This window comes from Falco rusticolus, chromosome 4 (assembly GCF_015220075.1).
Source record: "Falco rusticolus isolate bFalRus1 chromosome 4, bFalRus1.pri, whole genome shotgun sequence".
Lineage (NCBI taxonomy): Eukaryota > Metazoa > Chordata > Aves > Falconiformes > Falconidae > Falco > Falco rusticolus.
This window is the reverse complement of record NC_051190.1, coordinates 55,249,125-55,268,922: the sequence shown is the minus strand read 5'-3', so window position 1 is coordinate 55,268,922 and position 19,798 is coordinate 55,249,125. Positions and strand designations below refer to the sequence as shown.

Genomic DNA, 19,798 nt, shown 5'->3' with positions numbered 1-19,798 from the left:
ATTCCAGACAGGAATTTTGAATACAGGCTGGAATGTGGAGGAAATGTTGATTCCCAGGGAAACACTTTTTTACTTTTTTTTAAATGGAAAATATATTCTGGGTCTCCCCAGGCGCCTTCTCAACACCAGATCCGTGGGAGAGGGAAAGGAGTTTGTACTTACTTGTGGTGTTGTATTTGATCCCATTGAAGAACTCCGGGCAGGGTCTCTCTACTAGTTCCCCTGCAGAGGTTCTGGGCCAGCAGGTCCCGATCTGATCAGTGGTGGCATTGCAGTACGGACCTTTTGCATTAAAAAAGGAGACAGAAAGGGAAAAAGAAGCAGCTGAGAAAGCACAAAAGTGACACACTGCATCACAAAGTAAACGGAATCTTAGCACTTATAAAGCTTTTGCCAGCCTTGTGCTAAGTAATGTCTCCTACCATCAAAGCCCAGGAAAGGGATAGAGGAACTCTCTAAAAAAGCCTCTTGTAAACGATCCAGGAGGCTGCAGTTGACATCAAATTCTTCTAAGATGAACTGAGATATGGTCACATCCATTATTCCCCCCGGGACTGCTGGACTGGATGAGGCTCCTTCCCCCTTTTCTGGTTTTGGGGTGGTTTTTTTGTCCCCTCTCCTTTCTTCCCTTCTGGAAACCAACGCACATCAAGCTGCGGACACCCTGCAATCTCGTGTGTGTGTGTGTGTGTGTGTGTGTGAGCCTCTCCTCCGCCCAGCCTGCTGACAACTTGGCTGAGAGTCTGCGTCTGGCTGCGCGGTTCAATCCTGCGAGCTCCTCTCCGCTGTAAGACAGCCGCTGAGGGACCAATGGGATCGCGCTGAGCGCGGGGGAAGGGGCTCGCGTCTCCCAGCCAGCTCCCCCGGGCTAGCGGCGCTCCGTGCCGCCTCACGCTGCCAGGCTGGTGCGCTGCTCTCTCTCCATCCCTCTTCTCACTCTCTCCCTCTCTCTCTCTCTCTCACACGCGCACACGCTCACCGACACACACCGAGACGGGTTTATTGTTGGCTTCGGGGATGAGCACTTTTGCGAAAATAGTCACTGCAAATTAGAGCCAGGGAGAAAAAGAAAAGCCGCCAGATGAATGTAACTCCTCCAGCTTTTTGTGAAGCAAAGCCATTCCTGCCTTTACTGGGTGGAAGTGAGGATGAGCACAGATGCTTGGACAGGGAGAGAAAAGAAGGGACCCAGTTCAGTAGCTGCAGTACTGGATCCTAGGCATGCCTTGACAAAGAAGAGAAATAATAAAAGCTGGGATGAGGGAGGTGGTCTGATAGAAGGGAGGCATCAGAACAAAGGAATATGGAGTCATGATCCCCAGGAAAGGCAAAGTGGGGAGAGTGAGAGAAGGGTTGGGAGCCTAGCCTGGGAGAAGCAAGGCACAGAGGCAACACATCTTTCAGCCACTCATGCGGATGGGATGGGGTGGACAGTAGAGTAGAGCAAGGCACAGAGAGCAGAGGAGAGCTTTTGAGCCAAGGATGGACCATTCAGGGGACAAGGAATAAAAGAAAAGCCACTCTCTCATCTTCCAATGGTAGGAGGGAGCAAGCATTTCAGAAAGGATAAGCACCCACACTGATCCAGGAAGCAAGAGGAAGAGGCTCTAAGCAAGGAGACCAGGATGTGGGGAGAGAGGGAAGAGTAAAGGGCTTGACAAGCTGAGGTCATTATGGAACAGGATAAGAAGGCTCTGGGGAAGGGGAAAGATGAGAAGAAGTTTGGAGGGAGCTGCCCAGATGGTTGGTCAACTTCTGGGAAATCAAAGCTCATTACAATGGGAACTGGGTGAAGTTCTGCACTCTGCGACATGCTGGAGAGCAGCCCTTCTGACTTGCTACATCAGGATATAAGGAATTCTTCACAAAAAAGTGTCAAAAACTTGTTAAGGAGGGTCACCTAGGATCAAGGACTCAGAAAGATCATAGGAAGCAAATAGAAAATTGACTTGTCAGGGAGAAAAGCAAGATAAGTGTATATGCTAGTAGTAGAGATGAATGCAGAAACAGAAGGTAAGGACAGTAAAGAAGTTTTGACAGAAAGAAAGGGATCCAGAAATGAACTGCTATTTACAGTCTCTGTTCACAGGTTTAGATTGGACACGATGCTTACACCGAGTTCAAAGCAGTGGTATAGGACTTCCTATGGCATCTATCTCCCATCCTGCAATGACCTGGATTTTCCCTTTACTCATATTTAAGAATGAAGGGCTTTATTCTTTACTCTCCAAGGACCAAAATAATTGTGTTATCCAAAGAAAGGAAAAAGAAAAAAAAAATCACTGGTTAAAACAGCAAATAAATTAACAACATGTACTGATGAAAGAACTAGATGCTCTTTTGCCATCTGGGAATCTGGAGATTTTTTAACATTTCAGATTGCAAGGGAGAGAGGGGAGGAGTGCCGTTGTGGTTTTGGGATGAATGTTTTTGTTTTAAATATGTACCACTCCACAAAAATAACAAGTGTCCTAACAGCAGCATGATATTCTGAGGCAAGAAACTCTGTTTCTCTCTCTGGAACCGTGATCTCCTTTCCAAGTGAATGTTCCCAAAATTGCAACCCTTCTTGAGAAATCTGCATTTCAACAAATTGACCATTGTAAACACCACCATATCTCTTTTTCTCATGCATCTCTAATGCCAAAATACAGAAGAGAAAACTTCTTTAGCATTATTCACACAACATGACCACACTATCACGCTGGTTGTCTTTAAACAAGGCTTTGAGGAGAAAACCTAATTACTTGAACTTTCAAGTGAGGGGGATACAGGGTCCTCTAAATCTCTAAGCAATTCACAGACATCTAACCCTCAAAGTATCTTCAGCTCTACAGTTTAAGTTTCTTCACCTTTTCCTGACAGTGCAGTTGAGTTCAGAAAACTTATTTTTGTTCTTCAAGTACAGCCTTTCAGTGCTGTCTATGAGATCTTCTCAGAAGACAGCATTTGTAAGTGCAGAACAGCATCACTGAGCCCCGTGGCCATTTCAATCGAGGAAGAACTGATCGGTGACTAGGGCACTTGTCCAGGATGCCTAGAAGATATTTTTTTTTCTGTTTCTGCTGCCTCTCTGAAGGGTAAAAATCATACAGCCTGGCCAAAAGTCTTTATTTCTCACCTACTGTCTGCCTTGTGTTTTCTCACACTATTTCTGCAACACCTACCAAACTGGAATCAAAAACTTTGCTGGAGGCTTTGGGCACTAGAGTTTCCTGAATTTTCAGAGGTATGAATCACTTAATAAGGTAAAAAACAAAACAAAACAAAAACAGTTTCAAAAAATTAATTACTTTCAAATTCAGTAAACGTTTCACATTCCTAAATGCTGCCCTGTATTGTCCAGCATAAACACTTGAAGATTTTTCAAATGGTTCAAATATTACAGAGTCAAGCACTAAGCTGGATTTCATTTCAAAACTCTTCTTTATTGTGGTTAACACCCAAAACAACAGCCCAGAATTAAACTAAATATTTTTTCAGGATTAAAAGAATGATTTTTTCATTTACGTGAGAAAAGCTAGAACATCTTCAATTTAAACTGATACATCCCTCCATCTTTTTAGTTCAGCTAACTTCAGGAAACCAGAAGCAGTACATACCGCACAGAAAATGCTATTATATCCCATATATTTAACAACCGGGAAAAAAACCAAACCACTCCAAAAAATCAGAGGTGACGAACAAATTTGGCTAGGAATAAATCTGAATGAAGAAAAGAATGATTTGTTGTTCTTCAGTCCACAAAGTAGCACCATTCTTTAATAATCCCTTCCCAATTCTCCTGTAGATTCTTGACGAAAAACTACTTTTGCAAGTCTCTCTGGTACAATTAACTACTTAGTGAAAGTTTGATTCTGGCTGGATCCAGTCACATCCTGACCATGTCACTTTGATTCATTTGATGTGACAACGTTGCTCTTTATAAAAGAAGCAAATGCAAGTAAATGAAAGATTGACAGAAATATTGTAGCTGCTGATGCAGTACCCCTCCATGATGCATTTGATACAAATGGCTACCAGATCTTGCAAGCCTATCAGTAGCAGAGGTTTGCCTTAAAAATCACTGAGCAACCCAAGAAAGCTAGCAATTGCATTTGGCAGGCAGAAAAAACTTTGTCAACTTAAAAGTAGGCTTGTTCCTATGTGTTGGTATTCACTGATTTGTGTGGGGACATATGCAAGACATATGCACAACCAATCTGTATAAGAACATCTGAATATGCAAAGTTATGGAAGTGCACAAGACAGAAATAAACATGAAAACACATACACAGCTCAGTAAACCTCTTTTACTGAAGATATATCGGAAAGTGACCTACAGGTCTTCTAGTAAAGGGATGAGCCCTGCTCATAAATAAGATAGAGTATTCCCTGGTAATGGAAATCTTGCACCACTGTTACACAGCTGGTTTCTCAATCCCCAACCCAACCCACAGTTGGCAGAATTAGCCAGAGGATAGCTTTTACTTTGCCCCACTAACAGTGACTAACAAGGATGACATTGTGCTGTTTAACCAGCAACACCAAAGCTCAGCTCTGTGCAGACTCAGGGAGCCAACATACGTGTTTGTGTAGGGTGGCAGTACCTTCAGAACCAGCTGACTGCCCCTTGATCACGTCTGCTAGAAGTACCTCTTCTGCTCAGACACTCAACCTCCAAAAAAACAAGAGACCACTATATATTTCAATACCCAAGATGGTTATTGGGGGTGGTGGTGGGGGGAAGTAAAAGGAAAAAAAGAAAACCAAGCACCAGTTGTCTCCTCATTTCCATTCCTCAGAGAAGGAAAAGCCCACTGTATCTCATCTAGCCTTCTTTTCCCACTACAGTGACAGTCTTATCACCCAGGCTCCCTATCCATTGATGTGAAGAGCTCATGCTTTCCAGGAACAACAGTCACTCATCTCTTCTGGTATAGAACACAATGTTTAGGACAAGAAATGCACATCATTAATCAAACCACCTGGTTACACCAATACCCTTCTTACTTCAGTTCCATTGGCTTCCAGAAATTCACCTCACCAATATGGAAGTATCACTTGGAGTCATGGTCTGAGTCCTGGCTCTTTAGGTCCCTTTTAACCCAAGTAAATGCACGTTCAGAGTCATCGTCTAATATTATCTGTCAACTCAGTCATGGATCTGTGTTTGCAGTGTGAGATAAACAAGACAGCTACATACCCAAATAACTGATTCAGAAGGGCGCTATGGTCTGCAGGCCAAGTACAATGCCATCTGCTTGAATCTCACTTCTGTCTGGCCCTTATGGAGTTAATTCAGGTTCATGTGAAATGCCATGAACACTTTGTCGTGTTCATCACATCCTCAGTGAGGTTAAGATTCTGGTAAATCTCAAAGAAAGGATTTCCTACCCTGGTTTTGAATGGCAGACAAAGGTGAAAGAGAAGGAGAAGCAGGCTAAAGAAAGATCTTTCTTATTTGCAGAAATGAAGTCTTTAAATTCCTAGAGGACAATCAAGAGGCAGAATTAAGCTTGATGGCAGTAATATGTGGTCATCAACTAATTGCTCATACAGCCCAGCTGCTTTAGTTTGGAATTTAGTGTCTACCTCTGCATTTGTCTACCTCTAAATTTTTGTTAGCTTTAAATATGAGACAGGAAGGTTTCAAATGGTACAATAAGTTATTTCTCATCTCCTTTTCCTGTTTGAAAAATGCCTCCCAGTAATCCCTAATTATCGCAATGACCTTTCAGCACCTGTTTACAAAGTTAGCGGGACTGTTCACCTAGGTAAGGAATGCAAGACCGTACACTTTAAGAATGATACTGATTTACCAGAATGACTTCTGAACCATAAACCTGAAAGCCTTCCTTCACAACATGCACTGCGAAACGGATCTAACTGCACTTTCAGACACTGTGACAACATGACCATTACCTGGTTAAATATTTGGCTTTTCTTCTCATGCCAGGTATGCCGGCTATGAATGTAAATGCAGTTTTCAGGGTGGGAATGGGACAGCCCCACACCATATGGAGCAAGACAATACAAGCAGCAAGAGACTGACAAGAGCTTAAAGATCTTCACAAGACAGTACATCTCTAGAACTACCATAGGAATGTCATATATGGCTGTCTTCTCTGCCATAACGCACTACAGCTTGTCACAATGAATTACACTCTGCTACATGAGTAGACTGTTAGATAAAAACACTTCTCAAACTGAGTACTACAGTTCTAATCAAAATCTGGTCCTTACTGCATGTACTTGATATTTACACAGAATGTGCAGAGCTGCAAACTGTTGTATGTGGAGAGGAGTATCAGGCATAGATAAATACAGATCTTTGTTTCAGTTGATTGAATAATTTGTTAGAAACAGGAGACATCCTTTATCTCTATAAATGAAGTATGACTGTAGTGTGCAAAGACAAAATTCAAAAATGCAGGTCTGTGGTGATGAAACTTTGCAGCTTCATTGATGTTAGAAAATATTTACTGTGGGTGTAAAAAGATTTAACAGCATAAATAATAAATGGCTTGTAGCTACACATTAATATATTTCTTTCAGCACATTAATACACTTGTCATTCTCTACAGCTATAAAATTTGTACAAGTGAATCATGTTACATGAAACAAATTATGAGACATTGCAGGGAGATCATAAGAACACAGAGAAGAACGAACCCTGACAAACTCATAAACTGCCAATGTTAATTTTTTTTGAGTGAGGTGTTTTGGATGAATGTGCAGAACACCATCTAACATATGAGAGACAGCACTGAAACATTCATTCCATAATAACTGATTTTACACGTGGTCAAACTCAGGGTCAGTGGTTTACAGGCATAGAACACCACAAAGGACCTAATTTTTATACATATTTTTTTATGCCTGGCAATTGCCTGGCCCTGTGTTTACAGCACAAATAAAATAAAAAAATGGGGGTAGGTCACAACTGAACAAATTATGACCATGACGATGTGTCTCAGTCCCACTTTCTTTCTGTTACATACAAAGGAACCATTGCCAAATAAGATGTATAGAATCAGGTGTCTTGCCCTGCTCTCCTCCTTACAACACATTAGGCAACAATATTTCTTGTGGCTTAATTCAGAACATGTCAGTCAAGCTTTTGCTTTCCCTGCCTCTCACTCTGCTTTGCTGTGCTGGCTTTCAGTGTATGCTGGGAAGAGTAGTCATCCCATGTGGTTTTAAGCTGGGAGGAAGCACAGAAAGAAAATGTAGAGGGTAACAAAATGTTGAGAAGTCAATCCTCATTCCCTTTGAAAACACGCAAATGCTCTGCATAATAAGTGACTTTGAAACATCATATAGCTCGGAAAGCAGAGAAGATAGATATAATGTAGGATCACGATGCCCAGTATCCCATCTCTGACAATGACCAAAATCAGATGCTTCAGAAAATTACTTACCCCAACAACAAAACCACCCTGCTCCAAATTGCCATGAGCTAATTACTAGGGCATTCTAAGGATGCAGTAAGAGAATTATTCTTTGTGTTATGGGTCTTGCTTTCATTGCTCATCATACAGCTTTGTAGCTACAGTACTGTAGCATAGTTTTAAACCATTCAACTCATAGCTGCTTGGTTTTTTGAGAGGCATCAGCAGTCTGCCTTTGAGACCCTGAGCTAGTGGCTTATGTACTCCTTTGGGCATCTCTGCCCAACCCAGATGTAAAATCTGGGACTTGTAACAGATGTAAATACTGCAGAGTCGCCAGCACTTAGATTCAGTTCGCTTTGACTCTCTGCTTTTCATGAGGTATCTAAGCCACCATTATAGCCAAGAAGGATCTATATTTTTATTTAACTGCCCTAAAGCACATGTCCAGCACCATCTGCGGTACTCTAGCATATATGAGATAGCCACATGAGGCTGGCAGATAAAAATAGGACCTAGGGAAGACCCATCCCTTCTGAAGCAGCAGCTGAAGGACAGACATTTTGTCCTCAAGCATCCCAGATATTCCAGGACACCTGTATCTAAGAAACCAAACAGAGCCTCAGACATCCATTGATTATAAGAGCCGATCAGATCTCACTTGAAGATATGTATGGGCACATAATCTTGAAGACTTAACCTGAATTCCAGTTAGCAGGACCATATCAGTGCATGCTGCTTTCTAAATCCCCACAAGTGCCTCACCATTATCAAACTCAACAAGAAGCAACAATAGCAAAATTTCTTATAAGCTTGGTCTTCTAGTATGTATCTCCACTCAGGGTACTGGATATCAGACTGATCAAAAACTGGACTGTTCACAAAAGGGAAGAAGCCCACCATCAACATGTCACTAGGGAGAGTCTTCCACTATTACTACTTAGGCTTTATCTATGTAATAGGCTTTTATTCCTTGCGTTACCTAACTTGAATCTTTCTAAATGTGGGAAACCTCCTAAAACACAAAGAAAGAGTAACACAAGTAGTAGCTTTGTAAAGCAAATGAAGTTTTCCTGACATATTTTTCTCTTGGATGAACTGTCATGCTTATAACATTCTCTCAGAAAGGAAACAAATTCTGGACATATCACACCTCTTACAGCATCTCCATTGCGGGTATCTCCAGAGGTACTAATCAACCTAGGTTTTCTCTGCACCCAATGGAAAGAAATAGGAACTTTTGTAATGCAGTTCACCATCGTAATCACCTATGTTAGGATGAGATTGATTTTGCCCTCAGCTCCATCCAATACCCTTAGTAGATCTCTGCTCTCTGAAAGAGGAACATATAACAACTTAGACTCATGTAAATGTCTGCATTTAGTCAAGTGAATCCCATTCCAGATGCCTAGAAAAAGGACAGAATTGTTTACTGAGCTCTCCCCTACTGGCTTGCAGCACCTTGTCTCCCTAGAGTGTTTGGCAACCGTAATCTCATTAATTTGGGCCTATTATTTCATGAGAGATCAAACAATTATATTTTAAATTAAACACATCAAGAATAAAGATAAGAATAAAAATGTCCTGTTATGATAGGACTATCACAATCCTAGCAACAAAGAATTATGTTTAGAGATTCCATGTCCTAAATTTAATGTCATTATTTGCAAAAGGAAGCCAATACAATACAAACACTGTATAATAGATTTGCTCCTCTCTGCTAGCCAGGTGATTATTATAAGGACTCCAGAACAGTCAGTAATCACCAGAGAAAAAGCCTGGAAATTAAATGGAAGAAATCATGAGTAGTTGTGCCAACTTCAAGAAGTGAGATGGTAGTTCCCAAGAGCATCACTCTGTTACAGACAGTGAAGTAGTGTCCAGTCACACTAGACAGAAACTGGAATGATTAGGCATGAAAATGGATTATCATAATATTAGTAGGGCCATGATAACTGAGGAAAAATAATCTAACGATCCCCAGATTTGTGATTTGCAAAGCGTTTTTGAACTGTTACCATCTGAGATTGCAAGCCCAGAAGAACAGAATGGATGGAAGGACAGTACCTCACTAGCATTAGTTTGTGCCTGTGTTTGGAGTCAGTAACCCTTGCTATCTATGTAATTTTGGATACCTCCTAGGATAACAAATCCATCTACCTCCCTTCAGATCTCTTCCCTAGCTTGACTCACTACCCTTTGACCTTTATATTACCAGGACCAATATTTCTGATTCTGTACCATCAGGTACATCAGGTCTTGCATAGGTATAGGCTGGATATTTGAGAGGTCCATAGCAGCAAAGAGATTCATCTGACCTAATTACAACCATCTAAAATTTAGGTGTCTAGACTAAGCCATATATCCAGGCTTTCTAACAGTCTCCAGGGAAGTGGGCATTTTTCAGAGAAAGATGATTCATTTAATTTGGAGACAAATACCTTCTTCAAATTCCTAACTTAGATATTCTGCTTAGTAGGATGCAATTCAGTCCAAGACATGGTTAGATACATTTGTATTTTAGATAGATCTGTCTTCTGCAGACACATCACATATCTGAGGTGAATATTGGAGCTGTAGGTATATGTTAGGTATAAACTGAAGAGGACAAATCATGCAGTGCAGCCCAGTTTCAAAGCAGAAACAAAAATGCCTACATTAAGCAATCTTTGCAAGATATATTATAATAACTACTGTTCATAGAGGTAGATTGATGGGGAAGAATTCTGCTGAAGGTAGAGAAACACCTCCATTTCATTGAGCCTTGTGCACCATGAATTATGTTGGGGAACTCTACTGTACACACACACACACACACACACACTCATGCTCACACACAGCAGTTTCTGAAAGAAGTAGTCAGTGTGATCATACTTACTTTTTGCACTCACTATGTAACAGGAAAAGGTTTTAAGTTCATTCAGGTCACACAGCTTAAAATCACATATAAGCTGACATTATAGTGGTAAACTATAAAATACTGGAAAACATGCATTAGGCTTATCATTAGTGTTGTTGGGTTTTTTTCTAAGCCTGTCCACCTCTGGGACTTACACTCTTTGGTCAAGGCTGTATCCTTATTCAAAGTCAGTTTCATTGATGGGTTCTGGTGCTTAAACTTTGTTAATTTTAAACCCACACTTAACTTTCACTGACTTCAGAAATTGAGGAGTTTGAGTGACTTGATAAATAGAGGTAATTTGTGGAACTAGGACTTAAATGCTGCTTTGGTTGAAATGCACACATTTGTTCAAATATTATGTTTTCCCTTGGATTTTATTGGTCTTCTATAAAGCTTACAGAATCTTGTTCTGAAACATACATTGTGAGCCACCTGTAAACTGACTGCATCCATTTTACGGCAGAGAACTTTGACAGTAAGAATAAACCTTGGAAAACAGTTTAAAGCCTTAAAACCAATGTTTTTCTGTTCTTATCGAGTGTTTAGATAGGGAGAGCTCAATCTATAACTGGTTCCATCAGCACTGGTTACAATGGATTTTTATAAAAGCCAAGGATCAGTCCTCAAGAATTCAATACAATAGAAAGACTGAATTACACACCAAAATTAAAATATTTATTTCAGCATAGATGTAGAGTGCATGTAACTGTCATCAAATAAAATAAAATAGCTGATATTATGATAGATATCTTAATAACAGGTGTAGTAAAAATTAATCCTGGGAAGTCTGGCACTTCCAATCTGCTTGACAGCACAGCTGGGTTCCTTTCCTGTGATGTGTTAATCTGTTTTGTATTTGGTAAACTGCACATCTAACCCCAATGAACATTAAAGAAGGAGTTTTGTGAAAACATGTAACATTCTGATTAAACACTTTGTCATTCATATGCTCTCCAGTCAGCTGCAAACAGAAGATAACTTATTGCTAAGCAAGTGCTGCTTCTCTTACAGACAAACCAAATCTCCTCATTAACCTTTGAAAATCTCCCACCTCCAAACAGAGTAGCCATTCATGGTGTTGCTAACCGGCAGTTATCATAAGTAGATGTCAAACTCTGCAGATGCTGGGAAAAAAATATTCTTTTTCAGCACTTCTTCCCTTCCCCAGCTAATAAAATCATCAGGATCATCATTTAGAGCAATATTGCATGCAACAAGCACCTGGTCATCACAACGTTGCCTTTGGGGGCTATTTAATGAAGAAACAATTCTTTTTTTTTTAATAGATTCTTCTGCAGTTATTGCAGTCTGAATACTAAAAATTACTTCAGTGAGGAGCAAGTTCTCTTCATTTTCATTTCCCGTAAAGTTATTAACTACAAAACCTATTAGTTTATCCCCAAAGTATTTTCCCCTTCATGGAAATAGCCCTTCCTGGACAGAACTGAGAAATGAATATATACTAAATACATACAATTTTGTTCAGGGATAGACAGGGAGTTTGTCAAGTGCTATGGAATTCTTCTGGATCTAAAGACCAATGTAAGCAGTGCATAACTCATCCCTAACAGGACTGGAAGTTACTACCTCTGAAATATGCAGCACAGATTTCCCCCCCTCATTTCTAGACTTGTTTGGCTCACTGCCAGAGCAATGCTGATTCCTTTTGCTTGGCCACTGGAGGGCTCTCCTAATTCTCTATTACTGCAAAAGAAGCATTTGATTGAGTTTAAAAACATTACAAAAGAAAACCTGTTTATAATTACCTGAATACAAAACCAATAACAAAAAAAAAAAACAACAACCCCAAACAAGAGAGTTCACTAGTTCATACAAAGATCTGCCTGTGCACAAAGTGCATTTTACTGCTCCTTCTTTAACAGCAAAAATGTCACTACAATAAGAGATTAATCTCACTGAACAGAAAATTTCCTTTTACACACAAGATTATCAACTGCACAAGAGATTGCGGGTTTGAGATGGACAGCAAAGTCTGTCCTCATCACCCATTGCTCCCTGTACCACATGGTTTCACTCTGAAATCACTGCACAACTCAATCCATTGTCCAAATAAGTGCTTTCAGACCTCTGTCATCTGATTTCCAACTTACTTCCACACCTTGAGACCAATTTCCCTGGCTGGTTCAATTTGCTCTTCATGGAAACACTGATGGATCAATCATCCTTTTCAGAAAGAGGAAATAATGTAAGATTTTCCGTTTCCCTGTGGGAAGGGGCACGCTATGTCCACACTGCTGTGAGTATTGCCAACTGAGAATTTCTGACAGTGGTTTTTTTTCCTGTTTTGTTTTTTATTTTGTTGTTTGGTGTGTTTTTTTTTAATCAAAAGGACTGAGTTACAGCTAAATCACAGAACCATAGAATTATAGAATCATAGAATAATAAACTCTTGGAATGGTTTGGGTGGGAAGGAACCTTAGAGATCATCTAGTTCCAACCCCCCTGGCACAGGCAGGGACACCTTCCACTACACCAGGTTGTCCAAAGCCCCGTCCAGCCTGGCCTTGGGCACTGCCAGGGCTGGGGCACCCACAGCTGCTCTGGGCAGCCTGTGCCGCACTTACAGTAAAGAATTTCTTCCTTATATCCAGTCCAAATCTACCTTCTTCAGTTTAAATTGCCTTGTGGAAACACAACAGTTTGTTATTCCTTTTCTTAGGGCAGCATTTCCAGTGCCAAAATAAGAGACAAATAGCTTTGACCATCCCAGAATAAACATTTGGGATGAACTTTCGCTTGCAATGAAGGAAAACCAGCTACAGAGCCCTGTTTCACTCAGTTTTGCCACATATCTTTTTCACTCATGGCTCAACCAAACTCCTGAATCAAAATCTCTTTGCCCCGATCCCACTAAAGTCAACTTTATTTACATGCAGAGAGCACAGCAGCTTTCACAGGTCTCACGGGAAGATGTCTGCCTCCAGAAGGACACCAGTTTGGTGAGTCCTCACCTTTCTGAGGAGTGGGAGATGAATCTGCTCAGATGAGACAGATGAAAAAATATAATCTCTCAGCTGAATTTCATAGCCGCAGGACTACCCACTATTCACCCAAATACACCGTATGTGGCTTAAGTAAAAAAGACCAAATTTAGAAAGACTGGAGTCTGCTGTAGGCCCTGAGAGTTCAAAAAAGGATCAAACACCCTTCATCCACCTCCTACAGTTTTGACACCACCAGCTGGGGAAGGATGTGGATTTTGCCATTATCCTGGTATTGCTTCTCTGAGTTAGTTTCAATGTATTTAACTGCAGGTGTGATACAAGCCAGCCAGCCTATCACACATGGCAGAAAATATTTTCTTTTCCACAGAGAAGTAGCTTTGAATAAACAGTCCTGACTGTGACCATTTTATCCTAGATCCTTTGAGATACTCCAACACTGATAGAAAACCTACCTACAATCATGGACAAATCGATTTTCTTAGCCTCTGTGATTCTGCTTCTGTCTTTGAATATGAGATTAGTTTGAGTTGGGCTGGAACATCCTAGGGATCATTTAAATTACACTTTAATTATTTAGTCTGAATTGCATGGGAGTTTTCGTTTGCCAAGTGACAGAAAATGTAGACAGAAGAACAAAGGTGTAAAATCTGGACCAGGATTTTACATCAGTTTCCTAGACTTCTTTGAAATCTACAGTTTACTGAATACTATAAATGGTTGGGATCCTTAAATTTTAGATGTTGATTAGCTTGTCCTAAAGGCCTTTATGATACCATCGCTGTATTACAGTTAGTAATAATAGTTCTGTGCTTGGACCTGCTGTAGGTCATCCACAAACACAGACTGGAAGCTCTGGGTGAGAACACTGACCGTGTTGATGTGCAGTAGTCTCCGCCTGCAAGCAAACCACCTGGAGTCCCTTAACAGCCCATGGAAGAAACAGACACACCTTATTACAAAGTGTACATTTAAATCAGATGAATGTATAAATGCTACAGCACTAGCAATTGCCTATAAGAGGAGCCTGAGGCGTCTGACTTAATTACAGTTGTCTACACTATGTATATCTAATGTTAGATGAGCTGAATTCTTTTCCCACCTCTGATTATGAGCAATATACAGTCCTGTGATTTTAACATTAAAATTCCAGTCTCCACTGAAATCAATAGCTGAGTGTTCCTTCACACCAAGAAAGCCATGGCTTCATTTGAAATAACTGATTATTTTATGGAAATGAAAGAAGGGCCCATTTTAACCTCTTCAGATAAAAACTAATAACCTCCTTATGAGAAACTTCTGAGAATAAGAAGCATTTGTATTTTTTAGAAGAAAACACCACTCTTCAGAAGAATTATAATAGTTTTTTATGGATTATGTTTCACAAAAATCTTTGCTGGAGGCAAAATCTGTAGAAAATATAAACCAAATAGTCCATAAAAGAATTGATAGATGGACATTTCTCAGGCCAGTTCCCCTGTGAGTTGTAGGTGATTTGGATGGGATCATTTGTCTCAGTTTAACAGTCTATGGAGTAGCTGTCAGTGGCAGAGAAATGTCTAGGCTCCCCTAAAAGTCAACAGGGATCTAGTCAGTGCAGTCAGTAGACTCTACGAGATGATTTCTTTCACCATAAAGAAGATACTTAAATTGGGTCAGATAAATTGTCTTCTAAAAGTCTCTCTTTCTTACCAGTAAAGATAAAGGCAACCTGGGCTGACCTGCTCACAGGGACATGTCTGTACTACAAATGTCTAAGCTTAGGGAAGAAATCCCATCTGTAGGGAATATAAAAGGAAAATCAGGTGTAGAGAAACTTTCCTGTAAAAGTAGTCTCAATTTATGGAAAGCTGAATGCTTCCACTGGGGCTTTGCTTTTGCTTTCATTTTTGCATGATTTTCCATTTTGCTCTTTATTATGGCTACATAGGAATTCCATTTCTAATCACAGTGTATTTAATGAATAAGTAAGGTTCACCAACCAATAGCACCAACTAAGAGAAAAGTGAACAATGAATTGGAAATAATTCCTACAGTTTCACTTAGACCTAATTCAAACAGCATGACTTTGGATTTTTGATGTCTAAAACTAGCCATCATTAAATTTGGTGCTTCCTGATGGACAGACCTTGGCAAACCAGACAACAGAACCAGCATCATTCCGAGAGATCAAGTGCAGTTTTTCATTTTATTGGTACATGTAACTGTATCCTGCTCCCTAAAATAACTACCAGGGTCTTTGAAGTAGGAAGTCTTTATGCAGATAATTATCTATATTGCAAAAAAGTCAGTGTTCTTCACAGGAATTTGCAGATACCAAACTAAAATAACTTAACCCAGCTGACAACTGCTCATTGCCATGTCTGGGCACTGGCAGAATGAAAAGGTGTCTTGAGTGGACCTGTAACATGCCTAGTACCTGTAGCACCGAGTTAAAGGCTCTACACCTTTCATCTGAGACTTTCTGTGATTTCCTTTAAGCCTAAGATTAATTGAATGTGGAAACAAAGCTGTCTCATGCTGCAAGACAGCCCAGTAAAACACACCATGGGAAAGCTGAAGCAATAGTTTCTTCTCCATACAGGGGTAAACCTGAGGCAGCTGGACCTATACTGAATGTTTCTGTGCTGTGAGCTAAATGGCCGTAACCGCACTTGCTGACTTCGCAAATTGGTGGTCAGTGATCCAGCATGTAGGTGGCCCTAACAAACTGACCAGCTAAACAACAGCACTAAACCAATCCATTTTACCCCATTTTCTGGACCCAGTAGGAGTCAAACTGCTCAGGACTAAGAACTCAGCACTGCTGGAGAAAACGCCAGATTTGTACAAGGCACTCAAAAAATATTCAGCTGCTGCAAATTGCTGAGCTTGGGGAATTTTTGCCGAATAGATTTCACTTGCATAGAAAACAGATTTTCATTTTTCAGAGTTTACACTTCTACTGTTAATACACCCCATCAGTTTGGGACCGATGTAATTTTAAGAGCATTAGTTAAGAGTAGAAAATCTCATTGAAGCCCATGCTTTCCAAAATAAATACAAAGGGCGGGAAGGAGGCAAACAAGCAACTATAAATTCTTGCTGTTTAAAGGATAAAAACTCTTCCTTTCTGAGCATGTTCAGATCTGCACAGTGTTTATCCCAAGAGACATGCTGATCTGATTTAGCTTCTAGATACTATCATAATAAGAAAATGAATAATAACAATAACAATATGATTTATAACCACAAGACAGGCTTTGAGTTCTCATTTCTGAGATTAGAAGAGACCCAGCAAATGAGAATTCATTGGTGTCCTAAAAGCTTCCATTAATGGACTTAAACAGTAAAAATAAAGGAAAAGCTATTATTCTAGAATGCAGCTGGGAATCTACATCCACAGAATGTACACGGATTTGTACAGAGCAAGGTGTAGAAAATTAAGGTTTCCAAGACAGAGCTGGTACCCTTCCATTTATGCCCAGCAGAGGAATACAAATGCCTCCACGGATCAATTAATTTTGTCCTGTGATATGCTCATAATGGCAAGTATCCCTCTGGAAGTGCCCGTTTCTGAACACCTACTCACTGTACCACTGGTCAGTGAAGACTAGTGACTAGTTCAGAGGTAGACAGACACTTGGGTGAACTGTACCTACATGTTTTCAGCAAGACTCCAACCAGCCAGAAATAGACCCTGCATCTTTCCTGTCCTTGTTCACTTACATGCCTTCAGATATCACATGTCCTCCTCTCCCAGCTGCAGCAACATAACCAGTCGTCCTTGTGTTTATGTGACTCAAATTGTCCTTTTCACTACTGATAAAAGAGTGATTTTGTAATGTTTTCAAAGAAGCCTACCTGCACTTTAACAACCATTTCAATTCTCAGAAGCCAAAAGTATGAATATCCCCTAACTTCGTGACCCCAGGAGGAAGTAAATGTTTCTGAACTACATAATTGACACTACAGTGCACTGATGATAAAAAATTGGTATCTTTTCAGCATTAGATTCCGTCATTATGAATCACTGAAAATGATCTTCAGTGGTACAGAAATTGTGGATAGATACCCAGAGCGATGGAAAAAAAAAATGTCACATACAAAGTAGCAAGTGATAGGATGAGAGGAAATAGCCTCAAGTTGTGCCAGGGAAGTTTAGTTTGGATATTAGGAAAAATTTCTTCACCAGAAAGGTTGGTAAGCGTTGAAAGAGGCTGCCCAGTGAAGTGGTGGAGTCACCACCCCTGGAGGTATGTGAAAGACCTGTAAATGTAGCACTTAGGGACCTGGTTTTGTGGTGGACTTGACAGTCCTGGGTTAACAGTCGGGCTCGATGATCTTAATGGTCTTTTCCAATGTAAATGATCTGATGATTCTATGATCATTCTTAGAAATGCATTTGCTGCTTTCCCTAACTGAACCCCATAGTTCTTCAGAACAGCATTTTCCTTGGATAATTACTATTCAGCTTATGAGAGAAGCACAAAAATATGCAGGCCAAAGGCTACAAAAAGAAAATGTTTATGATACCCTAATAACACTAGAATCAGTGTAAGCAGAGAAAATGCTTGATTGTTCAAACAAGTGGGGTAGAATTAATTTCACCTAATTTCAGGCGTCCACAGTGAAGGTGAGTTTTATCCTACTTATTTTACTGTGTGAATGTCTGAATTTACTCAGACAAGCCTCTCCCTTTATTTTCTGATCAGGCACAACTTAAAAGAAATTTATTTGAAGGAGATTTGTTTCATTATGGATTTAATATGGATTTTTTTTAATACATGTATTTTCCAAAAGTTTTGGAAAAATTTTCTGGCAGTAGTTGCTGAAAATTAGACACATTCCTAAACTCCAAATCTGTATGATTTGGAGTTAAAAGGAATATTGAAGGAAAACATTCACCCTTTTCTAAATGGCATCAGGAGTCAGCTGGTTTCTCCTCTGGGATGTGTCTAGAACAGAACCGGTGAGCTCCAGAGGGAGTACCACTACCACCAATGCCCAATGGATGCCTGTAGATGAAGAGCCCATCAGACTCGCAGCTGAAGGTTATTTATCTTCACTCCATATATTTTATACTCTCACTGGACTCAGCTGTCAACAGATGAGTCAACTACTGAAAAATATATGTGGTCAATCATGATAAGATTAGCACAGACTGAGAAATCTCCATCTCTTCTGAGACAAAGGACCATCAGCTAGAATGAAAAGCAAACTGTCTTTTCTTAAATCAGTTTCAGCATGTAAGAAAGGAGGAGAGGGAAGAAATGCCTTCTTAAAAATGGGCTGTGATAACAAGTACTTATCTGACAGTACTCTAAGTAAAGCATCCTGCTGCTTTTCCTCCAGGCTAATGTTCTTTTTTATTTTTTATAACTAAAAATATTAGCCAGTAAAGTGAGATGTGTTTTATCTTTCCTGAAGGTTTTAATACACTTGAAAGTAGTTTCCAAAATATTTTCAAAATCTTACAATGTAAAAATCTTCCTAAAGGTAAAATTTGTTTTATTCTCACATAGACATCTACTAGCAATCAGAAGTATTAGGATTTTAACTGTTGTGGGTTTTTTTAAGTTTCCTTTTGGCTATGGGAAAATTTATATTATCATTGCTTTAAGAATTTGTGTTGGAAATTCCTAAACAGACAGGGACGGCAAATACTCTGTAATTATATTTAGAGTTTGGGAACCCCTCAGTATGCTAGGGGAACTGAAAGAAAAGGCACTGAATCTAGGTGTCTATTCACATTGCTAGCTTTATGTTGCTTTTGTGCTACCACATGTTCTTTTTAATTGAGGTCATATTTAGAAATTAATTTACTAACAAGATCATGTTTAAGTGCTTGCTGACACTTTTGAAGAGTGTCTGTCATTAAATACCCTGCCACACTAACAATTACTGGAAATATTGCTTTTCTAGATGTACCAAAACATTTCAGATTTCAACTGTGACCTTGACATGGCATCCAATAAACACAAATATAAGTTTTAAAAGCACTTTAAAAAAAAATCTTAGTTGGAATATCCCATGACAGTTGTTTCTTCACTAAGTCTTAAACCAATGATCTTGTGCAGAAATGGCAGCAGAAGAAAACCTTAACATCTTCCCAGTATCCACCCCAGTCCTGATCTTAAGAGCAAAGCCCAGCTCCAGATCCTGCTCTCTCTCACCTCCATCTCCCCCATCTTCATAACAGGCTTAGTAAGATGAATAAGGACTGGTGGTGACTTCTAGACACCTGCAACAAGGAAGAAGTATCTGTGGGTCCAAAGGGAGGACGGAGTGCGAGATAGGATGTCCTATATCTTAGGAGTCTGTGAAGGAGCAGGAAGAAGGAGAGTGAGTAGAGGAAAAGCCTAGAGAAGAGGGGAAAGATACGCAATCCATCTGTTCCCCAACTTTGCAGCCCCTTCCTATGCAGTGAAATATCCAAATTAGCACTGACTCTTTACCCTCTCTATCAGGAACCAGCTCAGCTGAATCTCTTCATTTGCAAGGAGCTGCAAATTTATTTCACAACAGGCAATCACAATCACACAATCTAGAGTAATAAAATAAAGTACAGCTATACAACA

General features: G+C 39.9%; 1 protein-coding gene across 3 annotated transcripts in view; it reads right to left on the bottom strand.

Annotated features, from left to right (window-relative positions):
- Window positions 1-19,798, bottom strand: part of CRHR2 (corticotropin releasing hormone receptor 2) — a 160,208-nt gene that overhangs the window by 110,901 nt on the left and 29,509 nt on the right. The window contains exons 1-2 of one of the 3 annotated variants that reach the window (XM_037386825.1): window positions 423-746; window positions 163-282 (exon numbers count right to left, since the gene is read on the bottom strand). In XM_037386825.1, the coding sequence (XP_037242722.1) occupies window positions 163-282; window positions 423-540 (238 nt within the window). In that variant the 5' untranslated portion in view covers window positions 541-746. Of the gene's footprint in view, window positions 1-162; window positions 283-422; window positions 747-19,798 lie in introns of those variants that run through there. The other 2 variants (XM_037386824.1, XM_037386826.1) reach the window with 2 other exon arrangements.